This window comes from Solanum stenotomum, chromosome 11 (assembly GCF_019186545.1).
Source record: "Solanum stenotomum isolate F172 chromosome 11, ASM1918654v1, whole genome shotgun sequence".
Lineage (NCBI taxonomy): Eukaryota > Viridiplantae > Streptophyta > Magnoliopsida > Solanales > Solanaceae > Solanum > Solanum stenotomum.
The window spans coordinates 3,078,222-3,100,922 of record NC_064292.1 but is presented as its reverse complement, the minus strand read 5'-3'; the positions used below and the strand labels follow the sequence as shown (position 1 = coordinate 3,100,922).

Here is a 22,701-nt window from a genome sequence, read left to right as displayed (position 1 = left end):
AACTTCAAACCAAGAAATGTTGAGAAAGGATTGTAATCTAAATTACTATGTATTAAAAATATGTTATAATAATTATTGGTTGATGAACCAATCATCCATATAACAGGTAGAAGCTTCAAACTAATAAATGTTGGACTGAGAAAAGGTTGTATTTTACTTGGTATTAAGAAATATGCTACTATAATAATTACTAGCAAATGAACCATCTATTACTTGCTCGGTTTCAGTGCATCTAATATTATTCATTTTTTTTTTTTTGGATAATAATATTATTCACTTGGTTTAATAATTATTAATAAATTTTATAATTTTAAAATTGTAGTTGTTGGACTTTTAATGCTACCTTTATACAATTAAAATATTATTATTTATTAAGATCTTAAGATTAAATTTTAATTTTTTTTATTAAGTTTAAGAGTAAAATGGTAATTCAATTTTTCACTTTGGAACTTTCCACTTTTAATAATATATGATATAAATATAAATAATAATAATAATAATTATTATTATTATGATAATATAATATGATGATTATATGATATGATGAGGATGATTAAATTAAATATACATATAGATTATAGATGATAAAGTATTAAATTAGATATTTTAATTAGAAATTAATCTAAAGAAGTGTAAAAGTCATTAACAATTTTATTAAAATGATACAATTGAATATTTAAATTAAATAATTAAATATTTTTATAACATTTTAATTTATAATAGGGGTAAAATCGTAATTCAACTTTTAACTTTTTTTTTTCCATTTATAGTAATATATGAATGATATGATATGATGATTAAGTTTTTTAAATAATTCACTAATAATTTTCAATTTTAAAATTGAAGTTAGTCTTCTCTTTCCCATCTTGTTAGTTCCTTAATTTAAAATTTATGTCCCTAAAGTATGCATATAGATAAATTATTTAGATTCAAATAATTGAAGACATTAAATAATCGTCACTATTTTAATATTGAAGTGACTGTCCGATCCATTATCTATAAACTATTATTTAGAAAATCATATCTGTATGTATAATTTTGACTTCTTCAAATCTCATTTTTGAATATGTACAAAAAGTACGTGACATACTAGTAGTGATATTAACAATAAAACTATTTGGGGAAGGAGGAACTTAGAAGTGATTTTCGTGGTGGACAAGATGAGGGAGACACGAGATAATTCAGATATCTAAAGAGAAGATGCACAAATTTTCCAATAAGGAGGTGTGAGAGAGAGGTAGAGGAAGACAAAAGAAGTTTTTCGGGAGACGTGATTAGACAGAACGTGACATACTTGCAGCTTACTGAGTACATGATCTTACCTGGAAAGTAGATTCTTGTTTGCTCTTTCAGTTCTGGTAACTTTTAGCTTAGAAAGTAGAAAAAAGGTAAGATTTTTGATAAAGGGTCTGTGTGAAGTCAACTGCTATTACATTAATGGATGAAAGACAAAAAAATGTGAGTTTGGTTTTGGCAGTTAATGGAGAAAGGTTTGAGTTGCCATGTGTTGATCCTTCTACAACTTTGCTTCACTTCTTGCGCTCTGAGACTTGTTTCAAGAGTCCCAAGCTTGGTTGTGGAGAAGGTAATTCTACTATTTTTTTTTACCATTCATACTACAGTAAATGTTTTTTTTTATAAACGTACTGTCTGCGGTCCGGATCAGCTTGCTCGCACTTCGGCTAATTATGCAGATACCTACTTATTGGGTAACTTTATCAAGAAAGGTTTGGACAGATAGAAAGAAATCATGTTGTGTTTTTGCCTTTGATGATTTGAACCTGAGATTTCATGGTTCTTAATCCACCTAGTGTACACTATATGTTTGTTTTGGCTATGTTGCTCGGACTCTACAAAACTGGTGATAGGTGTGTGCGGATACTTGAAAAATTAGAGCATTTTTTGAGGATCTTACACAGTGCGATTACATTTTTGGAGTGTCTGAGCAACAAAGTGTTTAACTGCTGATACATAAGGAATGTTAAAAGCTGTGGATTTACTTAAATTGGTGTTCTTATGTAAATCTTCATTTTGCTTTGATTCTGTGCTTTTCATGGAAATTGACGACTTCTGCTGTACTTTTCTTGTTTACCAGTGGATAGCATATTAGGAACTCCTTTTGGAGGTTTTTAGGCTTCTGTGCTTAATTCTGTACTCTTAAGTGACAATCTAAGCGGTGGGACGGTAAAGATTCTTTCACTCTTACCCGGAGGTCTTGAGTTAAGTACAGAGAGCTATAGTGGACTAATCAGGCCATTGGATTCCAGATGCTTGAAGGTTTTCAGGCAATGAAATCAGTCATTTACATGAATTGGTTTCTCTTAAAATGGAGTTTTTAGTTTCATAGTGAACTACTTTATGTAATTCCTTTTCCTTTTTTTCTTCTGGTTAATTGGAAGTTAAAACAATGGGTTCTCCAAACTATACATCTTTTTGTTTCAATAAGTCTGAATATTAAGAGTTCACAAAAAAGGAGTTTAAGTATCACCATATGTAACTGATTTACATACTCAGCTATCTTGTGCAGTTTCCCTATAAAGAACTACTTTTCCTGTACAATGAAATAAAATGGCCAACTTCCATGGATTTTCAACATAGATTACATGTTAAATGAGATGTTTCATTCCTTTGCTGACTTTAGATTACATGGAAGTCCTTTTTTCTTCACAAGTCTTTTAGAGAGGTATCATCTCTTCATCTGATTTATTGTATTTGTAACAAATTCTATATTTTGGCATCAGAAAGAACATAACTTATTTGTATTGTTACAGGTGGTTGTGGGGCTTGTGTTGTTCTGGTGTCGAAGTATGATCCCAATCTTAAAAAGATCGAAGATTTTAGCGTGAGTTCATGCCTTACACTTCTTTGCAGTTTAAATGGTTGTTCAATTACGACAAGTGAAGGCCTTGGGAACACCAGAGATGGTTTTCACTCTATTCATGAAAGGTTTGCCGGTTTCCATGCTTCTCAATGCGGTTTTTGCACTCCTGGCATGTGTATGTCATTTTTTTCAGCTCTCGTCAATGCCGATAAAGGAAACAAACCCGATCCTCCACCAGGATTCTCTAAGCTTACTTCATCTGAAGCTGAAAAGGCCATAGCAGGGAACCTTTGTCGATGCACTGGATACCGGCCTATTGCTGATGCCTGCAAGAGTTTTGCTTCTGACGTTGATATCGAGGATTTGGGGTTCAATTCTTTTTGGAAAAAAGGAGATTCCAAGGAAGTGAAAGTAAGTAAGTTACCTCCCTATGATCCAACCAAGAATTTCAGTATGTATCCCGAGTTCTTGAAAAGTGAATCTGCCACGAATTTGGAATCCTCAAGGAGGTACCCTTGGTACAGTCCTGTTTCCATTGAGGAGCTACGGAGCTTGTTGTACTCCAATGTGACGGAAAATGGTGCAAGCTTCAAACTTATCGTTGGAAATACCGGCACAGGTTATTATAAGGAAACTCAGCGATATGATCATTACATTGATCTCAGGTACATTCCTGAACCCTCAATCATCAAAAGAGATCAGACTGGCATTGAAGTTGGAGCAGCTGTGACTATCTCTAAACTGATTTCATTCTTGAAAGAGGAAAACAAAGTCAATTTGGGTTCATACGGGACGTTGGTGTCCCAAAAACTAGCTAACCACATGGAGAAGATTGCTTCACCATTTGTTAGAAACTCAGCTAGTGTGGGAGGAAATTTGGTTATGGCACAGAAGAATGGTTTTCCTTCAGATATTGCTACATTATTTCTTGGACTTTGTGCTACTGTTAGCTTAATGACCAGTCATGGAGTTGAAAAGCTCACATGGGAGGAGTTATTATCAAGACCACCGCTAGACTCAAGGACTGTGCTTCTAAGTGTTTGTATCCCATTTAAGCAAGATCAAAGTTCTTTACAAATTCATTCTAAAGTTTTGTTTGAAACCTTTCGAACTGCTCCACGACCTCATGGGAGTGCATTGGCATATATAAATGCCGCTTTCCAGGCTGATGTTTCTCTCTGCCAGAAGGGCCTCTTGATAAACAATATACAGTTGGCGTTTGGTGCTTATGGCACAAAACATGCAACAAGGGCTAAAAAGGTAGAGGAATATCTAACCAGGAAGATATTAAATATACATGTTTTATATGAAGCACTTAAATTAGTCAAAGTAGAAGTGGTACCGGAAGATGGCACTTTACACCCCGAGTACAGATCAAGCTTGGCTGTCAGTTATGTTTACGAGTTTCTTTATCCCTTCACTGATGTTCATTCTGCTATTTCTGGTGGTTTACTCAGTGGAATTAGTGACATCTCAGTTGAGGAATTTTCCAAAAGTTGTAATGATGGTTGCATTAGTCAGGGGAGAGAACAAACACTACTGTCTTCTGCAAAGCAAGTCGTGGAATTAAGCACCGAGTACTATCCAGTAGGTGAACCGATGAAGAAGGTTGGAGCTGCCATGCAAGCTTCTGGTTTGTTCTCTCATTTATATAGTTTATTTCATCTTATGCATGTTAAGCGAAGGGGGGTTTGAAGCAAAGATAAAATTGTTTGCATGTGTGATGTGACCTATAGGTCACGACTTCGAGTTGTGGAATCAGCCATTAATTTTTGCATCAGGAGTATTACAATAATTAACTTTCTAGTTACACTCTCTATTGTTCATTTTCTAACATCTTCTTATTATCTCTGTTTCACTTCACCTGATGGCAGATGAACATTAGCCCGTTGCATTAGTTCAAACTTCAAATGTGTTCGCTTATATACTATTTTCAGGCGAAGCTGTTTATGTNTTACAATAATTAACTTTCTAGTTACACTCTCTATTGTTCATTTTCTAACATCTTCTTATTATCTCTGTTTCACTTCACCTGATGGCAGATGAACATAAGCCCGTTGCATTAGTTCAAACTTCAAATGTGTTCGCTTATATACTATTTTTCAGGTGAAGCTGTTTATGTAGATGACATTCCTTCACCACCAAATTGCCTGCATGGAGCATTTATCTATAGTACAAAACCATTAGCAGGTGTAAAGGGAGTCCAGCTTGAGTCGAATCAATCAACAGATGGAGTCAGCACCATTATTACTTCTAAAGATATTCCAAGTGGAGGGGAAAATGTAGGAGTTATTACAATGTCTGATCCCGAGCCCTTATTTGCAGATGATCTCGCCCGATGCGCTGGTGACAGAATTGCTCTTGTGGTGAGCACTTCAAGTTTCCGCCTGCTGTATTAGGTTTATGAAACATTAATTTCTCATGCATTTTTAATCCAAAGCTATTTTGAACAATTTCTTTATGTTGTTGAAACATCATAGGTTGCTGACAGTCAGAGGTCTGCTGATGTGGCTGCAAGAACAGCCCTCGTTGAATATGACACTGAAAATATATATTCTCCCATTTTAACCGTTGAGGAAGCTGTTGAGAAATCTAGCTTTTTCCAAATCCCGCCATATATGAATCCAAAACAAGTTGGTGATTTCTCAAAAGGAATGTCTGAAGCAGATCATAAGATTCTCTCTGCTGAGGTACTTACAATTTCTCTACTGTTCCATTCATTTGAATGGTTTCCCGATTGGTGATGTTTGCTAAAGGTTCAATTATGTTACTGATTGTCTCTTTTCATAATCATTTCCAGATAAGACTCGGTTCGGAGTACTATTTTTATATGGAGACACAGACTGCCCTTGCAATTCCAGATGAAGACAACTGCATGGTTGTTTATACTTCAAGCCAGTGCCCTGAGAACATGCAACATGTTATTGCCAGTTGTCTTGGTGTTCCCGAACACAATATCTGTGTAATTACAAGAAGGGTTGGAGGTGGCTTTGGGGGCAAGGGAGTTAGATCAATGCCTGTGAGTATTTCTTACAGAGATAGTAATAATAACAATTCTCTGAATCTGATGTTAAAGTTGATGCATGATTTTAGGTTTCCACAGCCTGTGCACTAGCAGCATACAAGTTAAGACGACCTGTCAGGATATGCGTCAACCGGAACAGTGACATGATAATGACAGGAGGACGACACCCGATGAAAGTAACATACAGTGTAGGATTCAAATCGAGCGGAAAGATCACAGCATTACATCTTGATATATTGATGAATGCCGGGATCACAGAAGATATAAGCCCACTCTTACCATCAAATGTGATTAAAGCATTAAAAAAATATGATTGGGGTGCCTTATCTTTCAATGTAAAACTGTGCAAGACAAATCTTACCAGCAAGTCAGCTATGCGGGCCCCTGGGGAGGTGCAAGGATCTTATATAGCTGAAGCTATAATCGAGCACGTGGCAAGTTTACTCTCGATGGAGGTGGACTCAGTCAGAAACAAAAATTTCCATACATTTGAAAGCCTTAATTTATTCTATGGTAACATTGTAGCAGAAGGAGAATATACATTACCTAGTATCGTGGATAAGTTGGCAGTGTCGTCGAGCTTTTTCCAACGAAGCAAGATGATAGAACAATTCAACCAGCATAACACATGGAAGAAAAGGGGTATTTCTCGAGTGCCTATTGTGTATGAAGTTATGCAACGACCAACCTCAGGAAAAGTCAGCATTCTGCAAGATGGATCGATCGTAGTAGAGGTTGGAGGGATTGAAATTGGCCAAGGGCTATGGACAAAGGTTAGACAGATGACTGCCTATGCACTTGGTTTAATTGATAGTAGTTGGGCCGAAGACCTCGTGGAGAAAGTTCGAGTCATACAAGCAGACACCTTGAGCTTAGTGCAAGCCGGGTTTACAGCTGGAAGCACTACATCGGAAACAAGCTGTGAAGCTGTTAGACTTTGCTGTGATACCTTGGTTGAAAGACTGACCCCTTTGAAGAAACAGATGCAGGAACAAAATGGCTCTGTTTATTGGCCAATGCTGATTCGCCAGGTTTGTTTTCCTACTGTATTGTAATAAACAGAGAAAAAACTAGAGAAACATAAGAATACATCGATATTTATACACAAGAGAAATATTCGGAACTTAATGTAAATCCTACAAATTGTGTGCATAATGTTCTACAGCTAAAGCTATATAATATTCTACACTTCTTAAATATCTCTTACATATATTCTAAGCCAAATGTTGTATCTAGAATATCTCTTGTATAGTTACCATATCGAGAATATCTTAAAGTAGATCATACAAAATACTCTATGATCTGTTGATCATACTAACATGTATAACCACCTTCTCATTTTTTCCGACATTTCAACTCTGGAAGTCATGGGGTCACTCACAATAAAAAAAATTAGTCTTGAATTCAATATGAAGACCATAACAAAGTAATTCACTTAAAAGGAACTAATTGCTTGTATATTGTTTGGAACGATAAGTGAACTAATCGTATGCGTGTAGTTCAGGAACAATTTATTCTTGTAAAACAATTAGCCATAGTTTGTTAAATATCTTAGTTTGCAGTTGTCTCCCACTTGCCCCTTATTTTGCAGGCACAAGCGCAATCAGTAAGCTTAGCAGCAAATTCCTATTATGTACCAGAATCCGGTTCCATGAGTTATTTGAACTTTGGCGCTGCTGTCAGTGAGGTAACTTGTTGTTTCTGTCTGTTCTTCTGGTTCCCTTTCGGTAACGTTCCCTGCTTCAGTCTGCTTCATGGCTTATCAATTTTCAATATATATGAGTGACAACACTCGGCAGGGATCTCTGATTGTGGAATACTCCCTCCGTTTCAATTTGTTTGTCTGATTCAACTTGACACAAAAGTAAAGAACTTTTGAATATTGTGGTCTTAAACATGTCATGTGGAAAATTGGAATAAAAGAGCTGAATAGAAAGGAAAGAGTCATTTGTTTTCAAACGGACTAAAAAGGAAAGTAAGACAGAAATTGAAACGGAGGGAGTGTTTTGCAGCCAATATATGTTCTGCAGCACCTTCATTTGGATAAGTAATAATAAAGCTTTTATGCAGGTGGAGATTAATATTCTGACTGGAGAGACTGCCATTTTGCAGTCGGATATCATTTACGACTGCGGGCAGAGCTTGAATCCAGCCGTTGATTTGGGACAGGTTCTTCCCTTCGTCGTAGATTTTAAATTTTGTAACTAGAATTTGCTTATAGATTGAGAAATACATCATGCTATGATCTGTTCTTCCATATTGTTCATAAATGTGAGATTGCTTTTCTTTTCCTTTGCTGCAGATTGAAGGGGCTTTTGTACATGGAATCGGATTTTTCATGCACGAAGAATATCTTACAAACAAAGACGGGTTAATGGTCTCAAATAGCACTTGGACATACAAGATCCCAACTATTGACACCATACCTCAGAATTTCAATGTTCATGTGGTAAACAGTGGACATCACGAAAAACGCGTTCTCTCATCTAAAGGTATTATTCTGTTTTCATTTGTTTTCCCACCCATTCTGCCAAACAAGTTCTTTGCTTTTTCGCTTATAACTGTGAATTACATCATCAAATTCTGAATTTGCCTTTATTCATACAAACCGCTGAATCTTAGCTTGATTACTCTTTTTGAAGCATCTGGTGAACCGCCGTTGCTTCTGGCAGCTTCAGTCCACTGTGCAGCAAGAGCAGCCGTTAAAGCAGCACGTGAACAGCTCAAACTATGGGGCAAGCTTGACGGGTCTGCTTCAGAATTCTATCTAGACGTCCCCGCCATATTACCCGTTGTGAAGACACAGTGTGGCCTGGATTATGTGGAAAAATACTTGGAAAGTTTGCTGGCTCAGAAATCTAACTAAAAGTGCTTCAACATGCATCTCAAATGATACTGAACTATGTTGCTCAAACTCTCAAAAATGTTGCCTATGCCGTGTTGGTTCCTCAAAAAATACACTATTTTTGGATGACCCGACAGACACTTGGGGCATTTTTGAAAAGTTAGAGCAACATAGATACTGAATACTTGTTTTTATGTATATCCTCATACAGAATTTGAACTGTTTTTTTTTTTTTTTTGCATAGAAAATGTGTGATTTAACCCTTCGGGGTGGTCCAGTGGTTTGGGCTTGGGACTTCCATGTTGGAGGTCTCAAGTTCGAAACCCCTTGCCAACGAAAGCAAGGGGTTTGCCTTCTGGATCGAGCTCGTCGCACCAGGCATGCTTAGTGCGGATTACCTCTCCTATGTGGTTTGCGGGCTATTGCATAGGAGCGGGAATTTTACCCTGTGCGCACCCAAAGGGAAGTGTCTATTCATGATACTATCTTTTAATAGAAAAAATAAATGATTTTATAATAATAATTTTTTTCATACGGCCTCTTATTAGAGATCTACGTCTCCAAAATTAAACAGGCCCCACCCTTCAACACATTTTTAATTAAAACTTGGACCCCTTAACATTAAGCAAAAAAAGAAAATAAATACTTTAGTTGTTATCTTTTTGAATTTTTTTGATTTTTTTTTCCAATTATATCAAGTAATAATTGGGAACTTTTGACGTTTCATTATGTAACTATCAGGAGAAAATGACATAAATAGTCTCTTAACTAAAGGAGTATGTTTAAAATGGTCTCTTAAGTATACACTTAACGGATTTAGTCCTTTAATTATTCAAAAATTTATCAGTTTTGGTCTCTTAACTATACACTTATCGGTTTTAGTCTCTTAACTATAAACTTACCGATTTTAGTCCTTTAAGTATTCAAAAACTTATCAGGTTTGGTCTTTGTCTATTTTTTTTAATACAAATAGGTTAGGTTTATATTAACGGAATCCATGTCCCGAGAAATTAAATCCTTTAGCAATTTTTTCTATTGTTTCTCTCTCTCCGCTACTTTTCTTCAAATTAACCTTATGCGAAGAACCTTAACCTCAACGATTTAAAATAAAATTCATGAGGAAAGAAAATATATGTCGTAATTTTATTCAACGGAGGATAAAATGAAGCATATTATTGCTACTAATGACTTGATCAATATGCTTAACTTTATTATAAAAAAGAAAAAAATTATTACCCGTTAAATCCAAAGTTTGTACTCCAACGACTTCATTGAACGAAATTTGTTTAATTTTTTGGAAATTGAAATTTATAAAATGATAGATTTGTAGTTTTTTTAAATAGATCAATTTTATTATTCTATTCATTTTATTTACGTAAAGAAATTTGCTTAAATTAAATAAAATCCACACTGATTAGCATATTCAAGTGCTATTCAATAAGCTTAATTTTATCCTCATTGAATAAAATTAGGACTTATATCTTCTTACCTCATTAATTTTATTTTGAATCATTGACGTTATTGTTCTTTTCATAAGAGTAGTTTGAAGAAAAAAGGGCGGGAATAGAGAAACAACTTAAAAAATGGGTTAAAGATTTAATTTTATGAAGATTTCCGTTAATATAAACCTAAGCTATTTGTATTTAAAAAATGGACAAAGACCAAACTTGATAAGTTTTTGAATACTTAAAGGACTAAAATCGATAAGTTTATAGTTAAGAGACTAAAATCGGTAAATGTATAGTTAAAAGACTAAATCCATTAAATACATAATTAAGGAACCATTTTAGACCTACTCATATAGTTAAATGACTATTTATGTCATTTTCTCTAACAATCACATACCCTAATAAAATCATAAGATGATCGTCACTTTTAAAACATTGAAGTGACTGTCCAATATCTATAAACTATTATTCAGAAAATCATATTTTGTGTATTGACTTTTCAAATCACATTAGAATATATATATATTTTTTGGATAAGTACAAAAAAGGATGTGAACATAGATGTGTGACATACTAGGAGAAATTCAATATGATAAAACTTGAAAGTAATTTTTGTGATGGACAAGATAAGGAAGACAAAATTGAGATGATTTGTATATGTGAGAAGAAGATATACAAATGCTTAAATTAACATATTATTTGTTGTAGTTACTTGTTCTTTTCTTAATTGTTTTCAGCATCAGCTCTTTGCTATGATATTTATTTTACATACTTGATTTTTAATATGCTTACTCGACCGGAGGGTCTTATCGTAAACCACGTGAAGGTAGAGATAAGGCTGTCGGCACATTACCTTCTCTAGATCTCACTTATATAGAATTAAATTGAGCTCATTTATGTCATTCAACAAAGTGTCTATTCATGACATTATTTTTTAACAAAAAAATATAAATTATTTTGCAATTCCACGTGGCCTTTTATTAGAGGTTCTACGTCTCCAGAATTTAACCGGCCCACCCTTTTAACACATTTAAAATTAAAACTTGGACCCCTTAACATTAAACAAAAAAAACAAAATAAATACTTTAGTCTGTTATCTTCTTTTTGAAAAAGAAAGAAATCTTTTTTATTCATTTTTATCAAGTAATATTGAAGTGACTGTCCAATAACTATAAACTATTATTTAGAAAATCATATCTGTGTATGACTTTTTCAAAATCACATTTAAAATAATTTTTTGAATATGTACAAGAAGTATGTTAACATAAATGAATAAGGTGGAACTTGAAAGTGGCCTAGACAAGATAAGGGAGACAAGACTGAGATGATTCGTTAAGTGCTCCAATAAGGATGTTTGAGATCCTGGTTGGCTACAGTGGATATAACGAGACGTAGAAGAAGAGAAGAAAAGTTTTTGGGAGATGTGATTAAATAGAGCATGACATGCCTGCAGTTGGACATGATGCTAGATAGAAAAACATAGAGGTTAAGAATTAAGGTAGAAGGTCAGTGGCTAATTGAGCGATGTTTGGTTCCCTTATCAATATTGTTGTTTCCTTTGCTTCAGTTATTATATTATTGTTGTAGCTACATGTTGTTTTCTTAACTGTTTTTAGCATGAGTTCTTTGCCATTATATTTATTTTACATTCTTGATTTTTGTTATGCTTACTCGAGCCGAGGGTCTATCAAAAATCACCTCCCTACCTTCACAAGGTAGACATAAGGTTGCCTACATATTATCCTCTCCAGATCTCACGTACGAAAATCTCCTTTCCTAAGTGGATTAATCATCAATATATGAGATCACTCGAACATGTTCCACCTAATCGTTGACTTCTTGTAAATTGATTCTGAATAACTTTATTGAGATCAGATGCAAAAAAAAAATGTAAAGGCTTTTAATTTTGCGAATTATGCTAATTTAATTTTTATTCCTTTTTAATAACTATATAAAATATTCCTCCTTGTAATTAAATTAAAAAATTTAAAATATTATTAATATGAATAATTTAATAAAATAAATCTTCAATAAATAATTTTTCAAAAGGATCCAAGTTAGTGGACAAATAAAACTGAAGACATTCTGTCCTCAATATATATTTCTTGAAAAAGTCCACACACACAAAACAAAAAAAAGTACATTTTGTGGCACCACAAAATGGCGGTCATATTGTTTAAGGCTATAATTTAACCAATCATATTAAGCTATGCGAGAAAATGTTGAATGTTATGTAGTATTATTATCATATTGTTTGTTGACNATTTTTATTCCTTTTTATTATTATTTTTTTAATAACTATATAAAATATTCCTCCTTGTAATTAAATTAAAAAATTTAAAATATTATTATTATTAATATGAATAATTTAATAAAATAAATCTTCAATAAATAATTTTTCAAAAGGATCCAAGTTAGTGGACAAATAAAACTGAAGACATTCTGTTCTCAATATATATTTCTTGAAAAGTCCACACACACAAAACAAAAAATGTACATTTTGTGGCACCACAAAATGGCTGTCATATATAGTATGGGCCCATAGGGCACCATGAAATCTCATATAACTTAAAAATTTAAGGCTATAATTTAACCAATCATGTTAAGATATGCAAGAGAATGTTGAATGTTATGTAGTATTATTATCATATTGTTTGTTGAATATTTTGAGATAATAAAGTTTAATTATTTGGGGACACCCCAATACAATTCCAAGATTCTTGGTTTTTCTTTCAGTTTCTGTTATTTTTTCAGCTCAAAAAGTTGAAAAAGACAAGATTTTTGATGAAGGGTATGTGTCAAAGTTAACTGCTTTAGTGTTTCAGCTAGCCAATAATCTTGATTTGGAAAGCTTTTGTGTTAAAAACTCAATCTTTGAACACCCTATTCAAGATTCATGATTTTTTTCTTTAAGTTCTGATGTTTTCAGCTTAGGAAGTTGCAAAAGATAAGATTTTAATAGATAACAGTGTTGTGGGTTCTAAGATTATGGGTTCGAGTTACCAAGAATAGGAAGGAAAAAAGAAAAAAGAAAAAAGATAAGATTTTTGATAAAGGGTGTGTGTCAAATTAAAGTAAGTTTTTGTGTTTAAAAGTAAGATTTTGAATTCAAGATTCTTGTTTCTTCTTTCACTTCTGTTAACTTTCAGTTTAAAAAGTAGAAAAAGACAAGATTTTTGATAAAGGGTCTGTGTGGAGTCAACTGCTATTACATTAATGGAAGAAAGACAAAAGAATGTGAGTTTGGTTTTGGCAGTTAATGGAGAGAGGTTTGAGTTGCCATGTGTTGATCCTTCTACAACTCTGCTTCAGTTCTTGCGCTCTGAGACTTGTTTCAAGAGTCCCAAGCTTGGTTGTGGTGAAGGTAATTATCCTAAATATATTTTTACCACTCTGTTACATGTATACTATATAATTTTTTAGATAAATGTTGTGCTCAGGTCAGCTTGCCCGCAGATACCTACTTATAGGGTAACTCTGTCATCAAGATTTGGACATATAGGAAGAAATCTTGTAGAGTTTTTGCCTATGCTGATATGATAACTTCTGCTGTACTTTTCTTGTTCACCAGTGATCTTGCAGAAAGTACATGATAACTTATTAGGAATTCCTTTTTGAGATTTTTTGGTTATGTGCTTAAATTCTGTACTCTCTAAGTGTTTTTTGACAATCTAAGGGTGTGGAACGGTAAAGAGTCTTGAGTTCGTGTCTTGAGAATGAGGTCCTCTTAAGTACAGATGCGTGACGGTTTTCAGGCAATGAAAATCAGTCATTTACAAGAATTAGTTCTCTTAAGATGGAGTTTTTTGTTTCATAGTGAACTACTTTATGTAATTCCTTGTCCTTTTTCTCTGTTTCTTGTTAATTGGAAGTACAATGGAATAAAATGGCTAACTTTAGATTATATGGAAACACTTATTTCTTCATAGTCTTGTAAAGAGGTATCATCTCATCATCTGATTTATGTTTTTGTAACAAATTCTATATTTTGGCTTCAGAAAAAACGTAACTTATTTGTGTTGTTACAGGTGGTTGTGGAGCTTGTGTCGTTCTGGTGTCGAAGTATGATCCCAATCTTGAAAAGGTTGAAGATTTTAGCATGAGTTCGTGTCTTACACTTCTTTGCAGTTTAAATGGTTGTTCAATTACGACAAGTGAAGGCCTTGGGAACACCAGAGATGGTTTTCACTCTATTCATGAAAGATTTGCCGGTTTCCATGCTTCTCAATGCGGCTTTTGCACTCCTGGCATGTGTATGTCATTTTTCTCAGCTCTCGTTAACGCCGATAAAGGAAACAAACCCAATCCTCCACCAGGATTCTCTAAGCTTACTTCATCTGAAGCTGAAAAGGCCATCACAGGGAACCTTTGTCGATGCACTGGATACCGGCCCATTGCTGATGCCTGCAAGAGTTTTGCTGCTGATGTTGATATAGAGGATTTGGGGTTCAATTCTTTTTGGAAAAAGGGAGATTCCAAGGAATTGAAAGTAAGTAAGTTACCTCCCTATGATCCAACCAAGAATTTTAGTACATATCCTGAGTTCTTGAAAAGTGAATCCACTACGAATTCGGACTCCTCAAGGAGGTACCCTTGGTACAATCCTGTTTCGATTGAAGAGCTACGGAACTTGTTGTACTCCAATGTGATGGAAAATGGTGCAAGATTTAAACTTGTCGTTGGAAATACCGGTACAGGTTATTATAAGGAAACTCAGCCATATGATCATTATGTTGATCTCAGGTACATTCCTGAATCCTCAATCATCGAAAGAGATCAGAATGGGATTGAAGTTGGAGCAACTGTGACTATCTCTAAACTGATTTCATTCTTGAAAGAGGAAAACAAAGTCAATCTTGGTTCATACGGGACGTTGGTGTCCCAAAAACTGGCTAACCACATGGAGAAGATTGCTTCACCATTTGTTAGAAACTCTGCTAGTGTGGGAGGAAATTTGGTTATGGCACAGAAGAATGGTTTTCCTTCAGATATTGCTACATTATTTCTTGGACTTGGTGCTACTGTTAGATTGATGACCAGTCATGGATTTGAAAAGCTCACATGGGAGGAGTTATTATCGAGACCACCGCTAGACTCAAAGACTGTGCTTCTAAGTGTTTGCATCCCATTTAAGAATGCTCAAAGTTCTCTCCAAACTCACTCTAAATTGTTGTTTGAAACCTTTCGAGCTTCTCCAAGACCTCATGGGAATGCATTGGCATATGTAAACGCTGCTTTCCATGCTGATGTTTCTCACTGCAAGAACGGCGTCCTGATAAACAATATCCAATTGGCGTTTGGTGCTTATGGCACAAAACATGCAACAAGGGCTAAAAAAGTAGAGGAATATCTAGACGGGAAGATATTAAATGTACATGTTTTATATGAAGCACTTAAATTAGTCAAACTAGCAGTGATACCGGAAGATGGCACTTTACACCCCGAGTACAGATCAAGCTTGGCTGTCAGTTATGTTTTCGAGTTTCTTTATCCCTTCACTGATGTTCATTCTGCTATTTCTGGTGGTTTACTCAGTGGAATTAGTGACATCTCAGTTGAGGAATTTTCCAAAAGTTGTAATGATGGTCGCATTAGTCAGGGGAGAGAACAAACACTACTGTCTTCTGCTAAGCAAGTCGTGGAATATTCAAGCACTGAGTACTATCCAGTCGGTGAACCGATGAAGAAGGTTGGAGCTGCCATGCAAGGTGCTGGTTAGTTCTCTCATTTAAATAGTTTATTTAATCTTGTGCATGTTTAGTGAAGGGGAGCCTTGAAACAATGAAAAAATTGTTTCCATGTGACAAATCTTTCCTGAACATGCCAGTTTCATTCTATCCTTCAAGGAGTTTAGTTTCCTGCAATAACAGTTTCCGTTTTTATGATTGAGCTTATATTCTGTGAAATTGATAACTGATACTTCAAGTGAAATACTGTAAGGTTGATTCGACGCCTCTGGTACAGTTTTAGACTGGTTCTTTGGTGTTAATGCATATTCAGCGGAACTTGTATTTTGGTTATAAATTTTCTCATCAGTCTTTCCTTCTCCCTTGTCATTTATTTTACATCTGAGACGAGGCTTGATCTTTCGTTTTGAAGTTTTTTTCCTGTTCAGTATTTTTCTAGGTCAGTTGTTTTTATCATTTCTTCTCCTTTTCTGTATCTTCATTGTCATGTATTCATCTTGCCATGCTTTTATTTCTTAACTCAATATATTTATCTGCATATTATGTTAATGATACATAACTTTTTTTCTGCAATGTTCCAAACTTCAAATCATGTGTTTGTTTATATACATTTTTGCAGGTGAAGCTGTTTATGTAGATGACATTCCTTCACCACCAAACTGCCTGCATGGATCATTTATCTATAGTACAAAACCATTGGCAGGTGTAAATGGAATCCAACTCGACTCAAATCGATTAACAGATGGAGTCACTACTGTTATTACTTTTAAAGATATCCCAAGCGGAGGGGAAAATATAGGAGTTCTTACAACGTTCGGTACTGAGCCCTTATTTGCAGATGATCTCACCCGATATGCTGGCGACAGAATTGCTGTTGTGGTGAGTACTTCAAGCTTCTGCCAGCTGGATTCAGTTTATGAAACATTAACTTCTCATGCATTTTAATCCAAAGCAATTTTGAACAATTTCTTTATGTTGTTGAAACATTATAGGTTGCTGACAGTCAGAGGTCTGCTGATGTGGCGGCAAGAACAGCCCTCGTTGAATACGACACTGAAAATATAGATTCTCCCATCTTAACCGTTGAGGAGGCTGTTGAGAAATCAAGCTTTTTCCAAATCCCACCACGTCTATATCCAAAACAGGTCGGTGATTTCTCCAAAGGAATGGCTGAGGCTGATCACAAGATTCTCTCTGCTGAGGTACTTTTGATTTCTCTGTAATGTTTCATTCATTCGAATGGTTTCCTGGATGGTGATCTTGCATGTCTAGCCATAGATGTATGCTAAAGGCTTACATGTATTACTGATTAGCTCTTTTCATAATCATTTCCAGATAAGGCTTGGTTCCGAATACTATTTTTATATGGAGACACAGACTGCCCTTGCAATTCCAGATGAAGACAACTGCATGGTTGTTTATACTTCAAGTCAGTACCCTGAGTATTCGCATCGTGTTATTGCCAGTTGTCTTGGTGTTCCTGAACACAATATCCGTGTAATTACAAGAAGGGTTGGAGGTGGCTATGGGGGCAAGGCAATCAGAGCAATGCCTGTGAGTATTTGAAAAAGAAATACTCCCTCCGTTTCTATTTGCTTGTTTGTTTTTGACTGGGCATGGAATTTAAGAAAGTTAAAAGATATGTAGAATGTATCAAAATGTTCTTTAATCTTGTGGTCTTAAATATGTCGTGGAGAAACTTGAAACTAAAAGTTTGCCAAAAAAGGAAAGATACATATTTTTGAAATGGACTAAAAATGGAGGGAGTAGTAATTGCAACAAATCTCTGAATCTGATGTTAAAGTTTATGCATGATTTCAGGTTTCCGCAGCCTGTGCACTAGCAGCATACAAGTTAAGACGACCTGTCAGGATATACGTCAACCGGAACAGTGACATGATAATGACAGGAGGACGACACCCGATGAAAGTAACGTACAGTGTAGGATTCAAATCAAGCGGAAAGATCACAGCATTACATCTTGATATATTGATAAATGCCGGGATCACGGAAGATGTAAGCCCCATTGTACCATCAAATGTGATAAAAGCACTAAAAAAATATGATTGGGGTGCCTTATCTTTCAATGTAAAACTGTGCAAGACAAATCTTACCAGCAAATCAGCTATGCGGGCCCCTGGGGAGGTGCAAGGATCTTATATTGCTGAAGCTATAATCGAGCACGTAGCAAGTTCACTCTCGATAGAGGTGGACTCAGTCAGAAACAAAAATTTTCATACATTTGAAAGCCTTAATTTATTCTATGGTAACATTGTATCAGAAGGAGAATATACATTGCCTAGTATCATGGATAAGTTGGCAGTGTCCTCGAGTTTTTTCCAACGAAGCAAGGTGATAGAACAGTTCAACCAGAATAACACATGGAAGAAAAGGGGTATTTCTCGAGTGCCAGTCGTGTATGAAGTTATGCAACGACCAACCTCAGGAAAAGTCAGTATTCTGCAAGATGGATCGATCATAGTAGAGGTTGGAGGGATTGAAATTGGCCAAGGGCTATGGACAAAGGTTAGACAGATGACTGCCTATGCTCTTGGTTTGATTGATAGTAGTTGGGCCGAAGACCTCGTGGAGAAAGTACGAGTCATACAAGCAGACACCTTAAGCTTAGTGCAAGCCGGGCTTACAGCTGGAAGCACTACATCAGAATCAAGCTGTGAAGCTGTTAGACTTTGCTGTGATGTATTGGTTGAAAGACTGACCCCTTTGAAGAAACAGCTGCAGGAACAAAATGGCTCTGTTGATTGGCCAATGCTGATTCGCCAGGTTTGTTTTCCCACTATATTGTCATAAACAGAGAAAAAACAAGAGAAATTGTCTTCATTCATTGATCAAAATACATAAGAATACATCGGTACTTATATATGCTACAACTAGTGCTACTCAATATTGTAAACTAAATGTTGTATCTAGAATATCTCTTGCATATTTACCATATCAAGAATATGTTAATGTAGATCATACAAGATATTTTATGATCTGTCCATCATACCAACATAAATAACCACCTTCATATTTTTTTTTCTACGTTTCAATTCTGGAAGTCATGGGGTCAGTCACAATGAAATTTTGAGTATTGAATTCAATTTGAAGACCATAACAAAGTAATTCACTTAAAAGTAACATATATAATTGCTTGTAATTGCTTCTATTTGCGTGTAGCTCAGGAAAAATTTATATTTTAAAACAATTATCCATATTGTGTTAAATATCTGAGTTTGCAGTTGTCTCCTGCTCGCCCCTTATTTTGCAGGCACAAACGCAATCAGTAAACTTAGCAGCAAATTCTTATTATGTACCACAATCCGGTTCCATGAGTTATTTGAACTTTGGCGGTGCTGTCAGTGAGGTAAACTTGTTGTTTCTGTCTGTTTTTCTGGTTCTGTCATCCATGTAGAGGTAACATTCCCCGCTTCAGTCTGCTTCATGGATTATCATTTTACAATATATATGAGTGCATGACACTCAGCAGGGATCTCTGATTGTGAAATACTCCCTCCGTTTCAATTTGTTTTTCTGGTTTTGACTTGACACGGAGTTTAAGAACGTAAAGAAGACTTGAATCTTGTGGGCTTAAGCTAAAGATACGTAGAATGTACCAAAATGACTTTTAATCTTATGGTCTTAAATATGTCACGTGGAAATTGGAACTAAAGAGCTGTCAAAAAAGGAAAGAGACATTCTTTTTTAAACGGACTAAAAAGGAAAAGTAAGACAAAGAAATTGAAACAGAGAGAACATTTTGACGTCAATATATCTTCTGCAGCACCTTGATTTGGCAAAGTAACAATAAAGCTTTTTTTTTTTACAGGTGGAGATCGATATTCTGACTGGAGAGACTGCCATTTTGCAGTCAGATATTATATACGACTGTGGGCAGAGCTTGAATCCAGCCGTTGATTTGGGACAGGTTCTTCCCTTCATCTTAGATTTTGGATTCTGTAATTGGAATTTGCTTATTTCGAGAGATGCATCATGAATGTGATCTGTTATTCAAACTTCAGAACTATCTGATTCTTTATTACAAGACTGTTCATATTTGTGGCGATTGCCTTTCTTTTCCTTGCTTCAGATTGAAGGGGCTTTCGTTCAAGGAATTGGATTTTTCATGCACGAAGAATATCTCACCAACGAAGACGGACTAATGGTCTCGAATAGCACTTGGAAATACAAGATCCCGACAATAGACACTATACCTCAGAATTTCAATGTACATGTGCTAAACAGTGGACATCATGAAAAACGTGTTCTCTCATCTAAAGGTATTATTCTGTCAAACAAGTTCTTTGCTTATAACTGTGAACATCATGAAAGGTTCTTGAACTCAGTTCTTCACTCAGTTTAGTGGAAAATGTTGCAAATATGTTTCAACTGATTCTTGAAAATCGGACAAAGAAATATGTAATCGAATGCAAGCCAATATCTTATTCCAACATTAGGTAAGCATGATGTCTATATACATTTTGTAACTCTCCCCCTCGAGTTGGAGCATAGATATTAATCATGCGTCCACACGAGGAACCAGTCAAGTACCGCTAGGTCTAGTTTGCAACTTTCCAGTTTCTAAAAGTAGATCAAGAATATACTTTCTGTGAGACAGAAGAAGTCCCTTCATGCTTTCAACTAGACTAAGTCCAATGTCATCAACATATCCAATGTCTGTTGAATCACAACTTGATTACTCTTTTTGCAGCATCTGGTGAACCGCCACTGCTTCTGGCAGCTTCGGTCCACTGTGCAACAAGAGCAGCTGTTAAAGCAGCACGGGAACAGCTCAAACTATGGGGCAAGCTTGACGGGTCTGTTTCAGAATTCTATCTGGACATCCCTGCCATAATACCAGTTGTGAAGACACAGTGTGGCCTGGATTATGTAGAGAAATATTTGGAAAGTATCTTGGCTCAGAAATCTAACTAAAAGTGCTTCAACATGCATCTCGAACGATACTGAACTATGTTGCTCAGACTCTCAAAACTGTTTGCCTCAGCCATGTTGGTTCCTCAAAAAATGCACTATTTTTGGACAATCCGACAGGCACTTGAGCGTATTTTTGAAAAGTCCGAGCAACATAGATATTGAATCCTCTTAAAGAATTTGAACTGTTCTGTTTAATAGAAAATGTGTGATTTAAAGTTTATTTGTTATTCTGTCTATTTCAATCTCAGTGTACATTTAGATTGTATAGCAATAAAGTGATAGTAGTCCCTCCGTCTCAATTTATATGAGGCAATTTGACTTGATACGGTGTTCAAGAAAAAAAAGAAAGACTTTTGAAACTCATGGTTTAAAATAAATCATAGATATTTGTGTAGCTATAAATCAATTCATTACAGGTAAAATATGTATTTTAAAGTTAAATTGTTACTAAACATAAAAATATGTCTTTTTTTTTGGACGGACTAAAAAAGAAAATGAGTAATATATTGTTGGTGTAATATACCACAAATATAATAAATTACAGTTGAAATAAAATGACAAAAAATGCATAAACAAATCTTTAGGCTGAGGCACGGATATCTGGCTCTCTTTAAGGATATTCAAGCCCACTGCGGCATAATCTACACCGATCCAGCAGTAATACTCTTGACTTGTTCCCTCCAGGATATAACAGCCCAACAACATGTACAACTCAAGCAACTCCGGATTAGTTGAAGAGTCTAAAGCTCCACATAAGAACACCTTCCTTCAATATTTAAATATTCTCTTTTGTATATAGTGAATATAATTGAAGACTTAGAATATTATTTTTTGTTTCAACTCTCTCTTTCACTACTACACTAATCTCAATATAAACACAATAAAATACTACTCATCGTTTTCATTCTATATTTTCTTGTACTTCTCTTGTTTCTTATTCTCTCAACACAAAGGAAGACCACACTATTTATAGGTGATGAATTCTTCCTTGCAATGAATAGGAAGATAGTGAGTAGTAAATTTGTCAAATGAATGGCCCAAATGTTACATAAGTTACAAGACTTAAAGATAGAATAATGGGTGAAACGAAGAGTTGTGGTTACATAAGTTACTAACAACTAATGACCACTTTCTTCCACTATTGATGAGAGCAAAGAGAACAAATGTAATGTCCACCAATAGACATAACATGATATATAATGTGACATATAATATATTTTAATTAATATTAAAATGTCACACCAACAATCCCCCACTCATTTTAATAATAAGATAAGAGGATTCTTCACAACTTAGTTGAAGGGAGACTACTATGCATAATGAAGGTGTGCTCTGTATTGAACATTCACTTAGTAAAACAATAATCTTTACTCCAGAGTCAGTAGTGGTCTTAGACTTGAACTATGACTGCTTAAGGGAAATAAAGTATCACTGTTTACACATAACAATCAAGGTGTTGACATAAGCTTTAATAGTCAACACATTACGGTCTTGTGCTATCCCGGTTTCATGAGTGTTTTTGAGAACAAGCTCATTTTCATAGAAAGCGACCTACTTTCACACTCACATAGGTGAAATCTGTCAAGGGTGCTCCTATAATTTGACACCTCACTCATACGAGATACATAATTTCATTAAGAGTTCAAGACTCAACCTCCACAAGTCATTATAGGATAAATGCACTTACATCATAGGGATTGAGTAAAATTAAGAATAGTGCATTTCACAACAAGTCAACATATGATTTATTCTTCCCATTGAACCTGGTTATAGGATCTCTAGTCCCCAGGTTGGGTTTCCTCATATATGACTCAGAACATTTTTAGCTTCAATTTCATCCCTCTCGATGTCCTTCAAACTCTTTATCTTGCTAAGGCCTTAGATTATAATTCTGCAAGATTATCACAAATTTTAGCACAATTAATATTGATGGTATACCA

General features: G+C 35.1%; 1 protein-coding gene and 1 long non-coding RNA gene across 5 annotated transcripts; one reads left to right on the top strand and one right to left on the bottom strand.

Annotated features, from left to right (window-relative positions):
• The first annotated feature begins 1,270 nt into the window (after nucleotides 1-1,270).
• Nucleotides 1,271-21,069, top strand: LOC125843833 (abscisic-aldehyde oxidase-like). Of its 4 annotated transcripts, none has more exons than XM_049523043.1 (11): nucleotides 1,345-1,585; nucleotides 2,772-2,946; nucleotides 14,343-15,853; nucleotides 16,446-16,705; nucleotides 16,819-17,028; nucleotides 17,162-17,380; nucleotides 17,648-18,610; nucleotides 19,098-19,193; nucleotides 19,656-19,754; nucleotides 19,917-20,106; nucleotides 20,538-21,069. In XM_049523043.1, the coding sequence occupies exons 1-11, from the start codon at nucleotides 1,438-1,440 to the stop codon at nucleotides 20,759-20,761; spliced, it is 4,095 nt and encodes a 1,364-aa protein (XP_049379000.1). In that variant the 5' UTR covers nucleotides 1,345-1,437; the 3' UTR covers nucleotides 20,762-21,069. The 4 variants fall into 4 exon arrangements, with proteins under 4 accessions (XP_049379001.1, XP_049379000.1, XP_049378999.1 ...); XM_049523042.1 differs by lacking the exon at nucleotides 2,772-2,946 and adding an exon at nucleotides 13,409-13,503 and having other exon boundaries at nucleotides 1,353-1,490; nucleotides 14,168-15,853; XM_049523045.1 differs by lacking the exon at nucleotides 1,345-1,585 and adding an exon at nucleotides 1,735-1,868 and having other exon boundaries at nucleotides 2,772-3,440; nucleotides 14,837-15,853.
• LOC125843849 (uncharacterized) lies at nucleotides 6,644-18,540 on the bottom strand. Its single transcript, XR_007444066.1, has 2 exons — nucleotides 18,410-18,540; nucleotides 6,644-6,676 (listed from the first exon to the last, which is right to left on the bottom strand). It is a non-coding gene; the product is annotated as an uncharacterized LOC125843849 (long non-coding RNA).
• Nucleotides 21,070-22,701: the final 1,632 nt, after the last annotated feature.

Excerpts from the sequence above, each read along its gene's own strand:
- LOC125843833 (XM_049523043.1), top strand. The coding sequence starts at position 1,438 with ATGGATGAAAGACAAAAAAATGTGAGTTTGGTTTTGGCAGTTAATGGA. Across the intron at positions 18,611-19,097 it reads GGCCAATGCTGATTCGCCAG|GCACAAACGCAATCAGTAAA; the intron begins GTTTGTTTTCCC and ends CTTATTTTGCAG. Across the intron at positions 19,194-19,655 it reads TTGGCGGTGCTGTCAGTGAG|GTGGAGATCGATATTCTGAC; the intron begins GTAAACTTGTTG and ends TTTTTTTTACAG.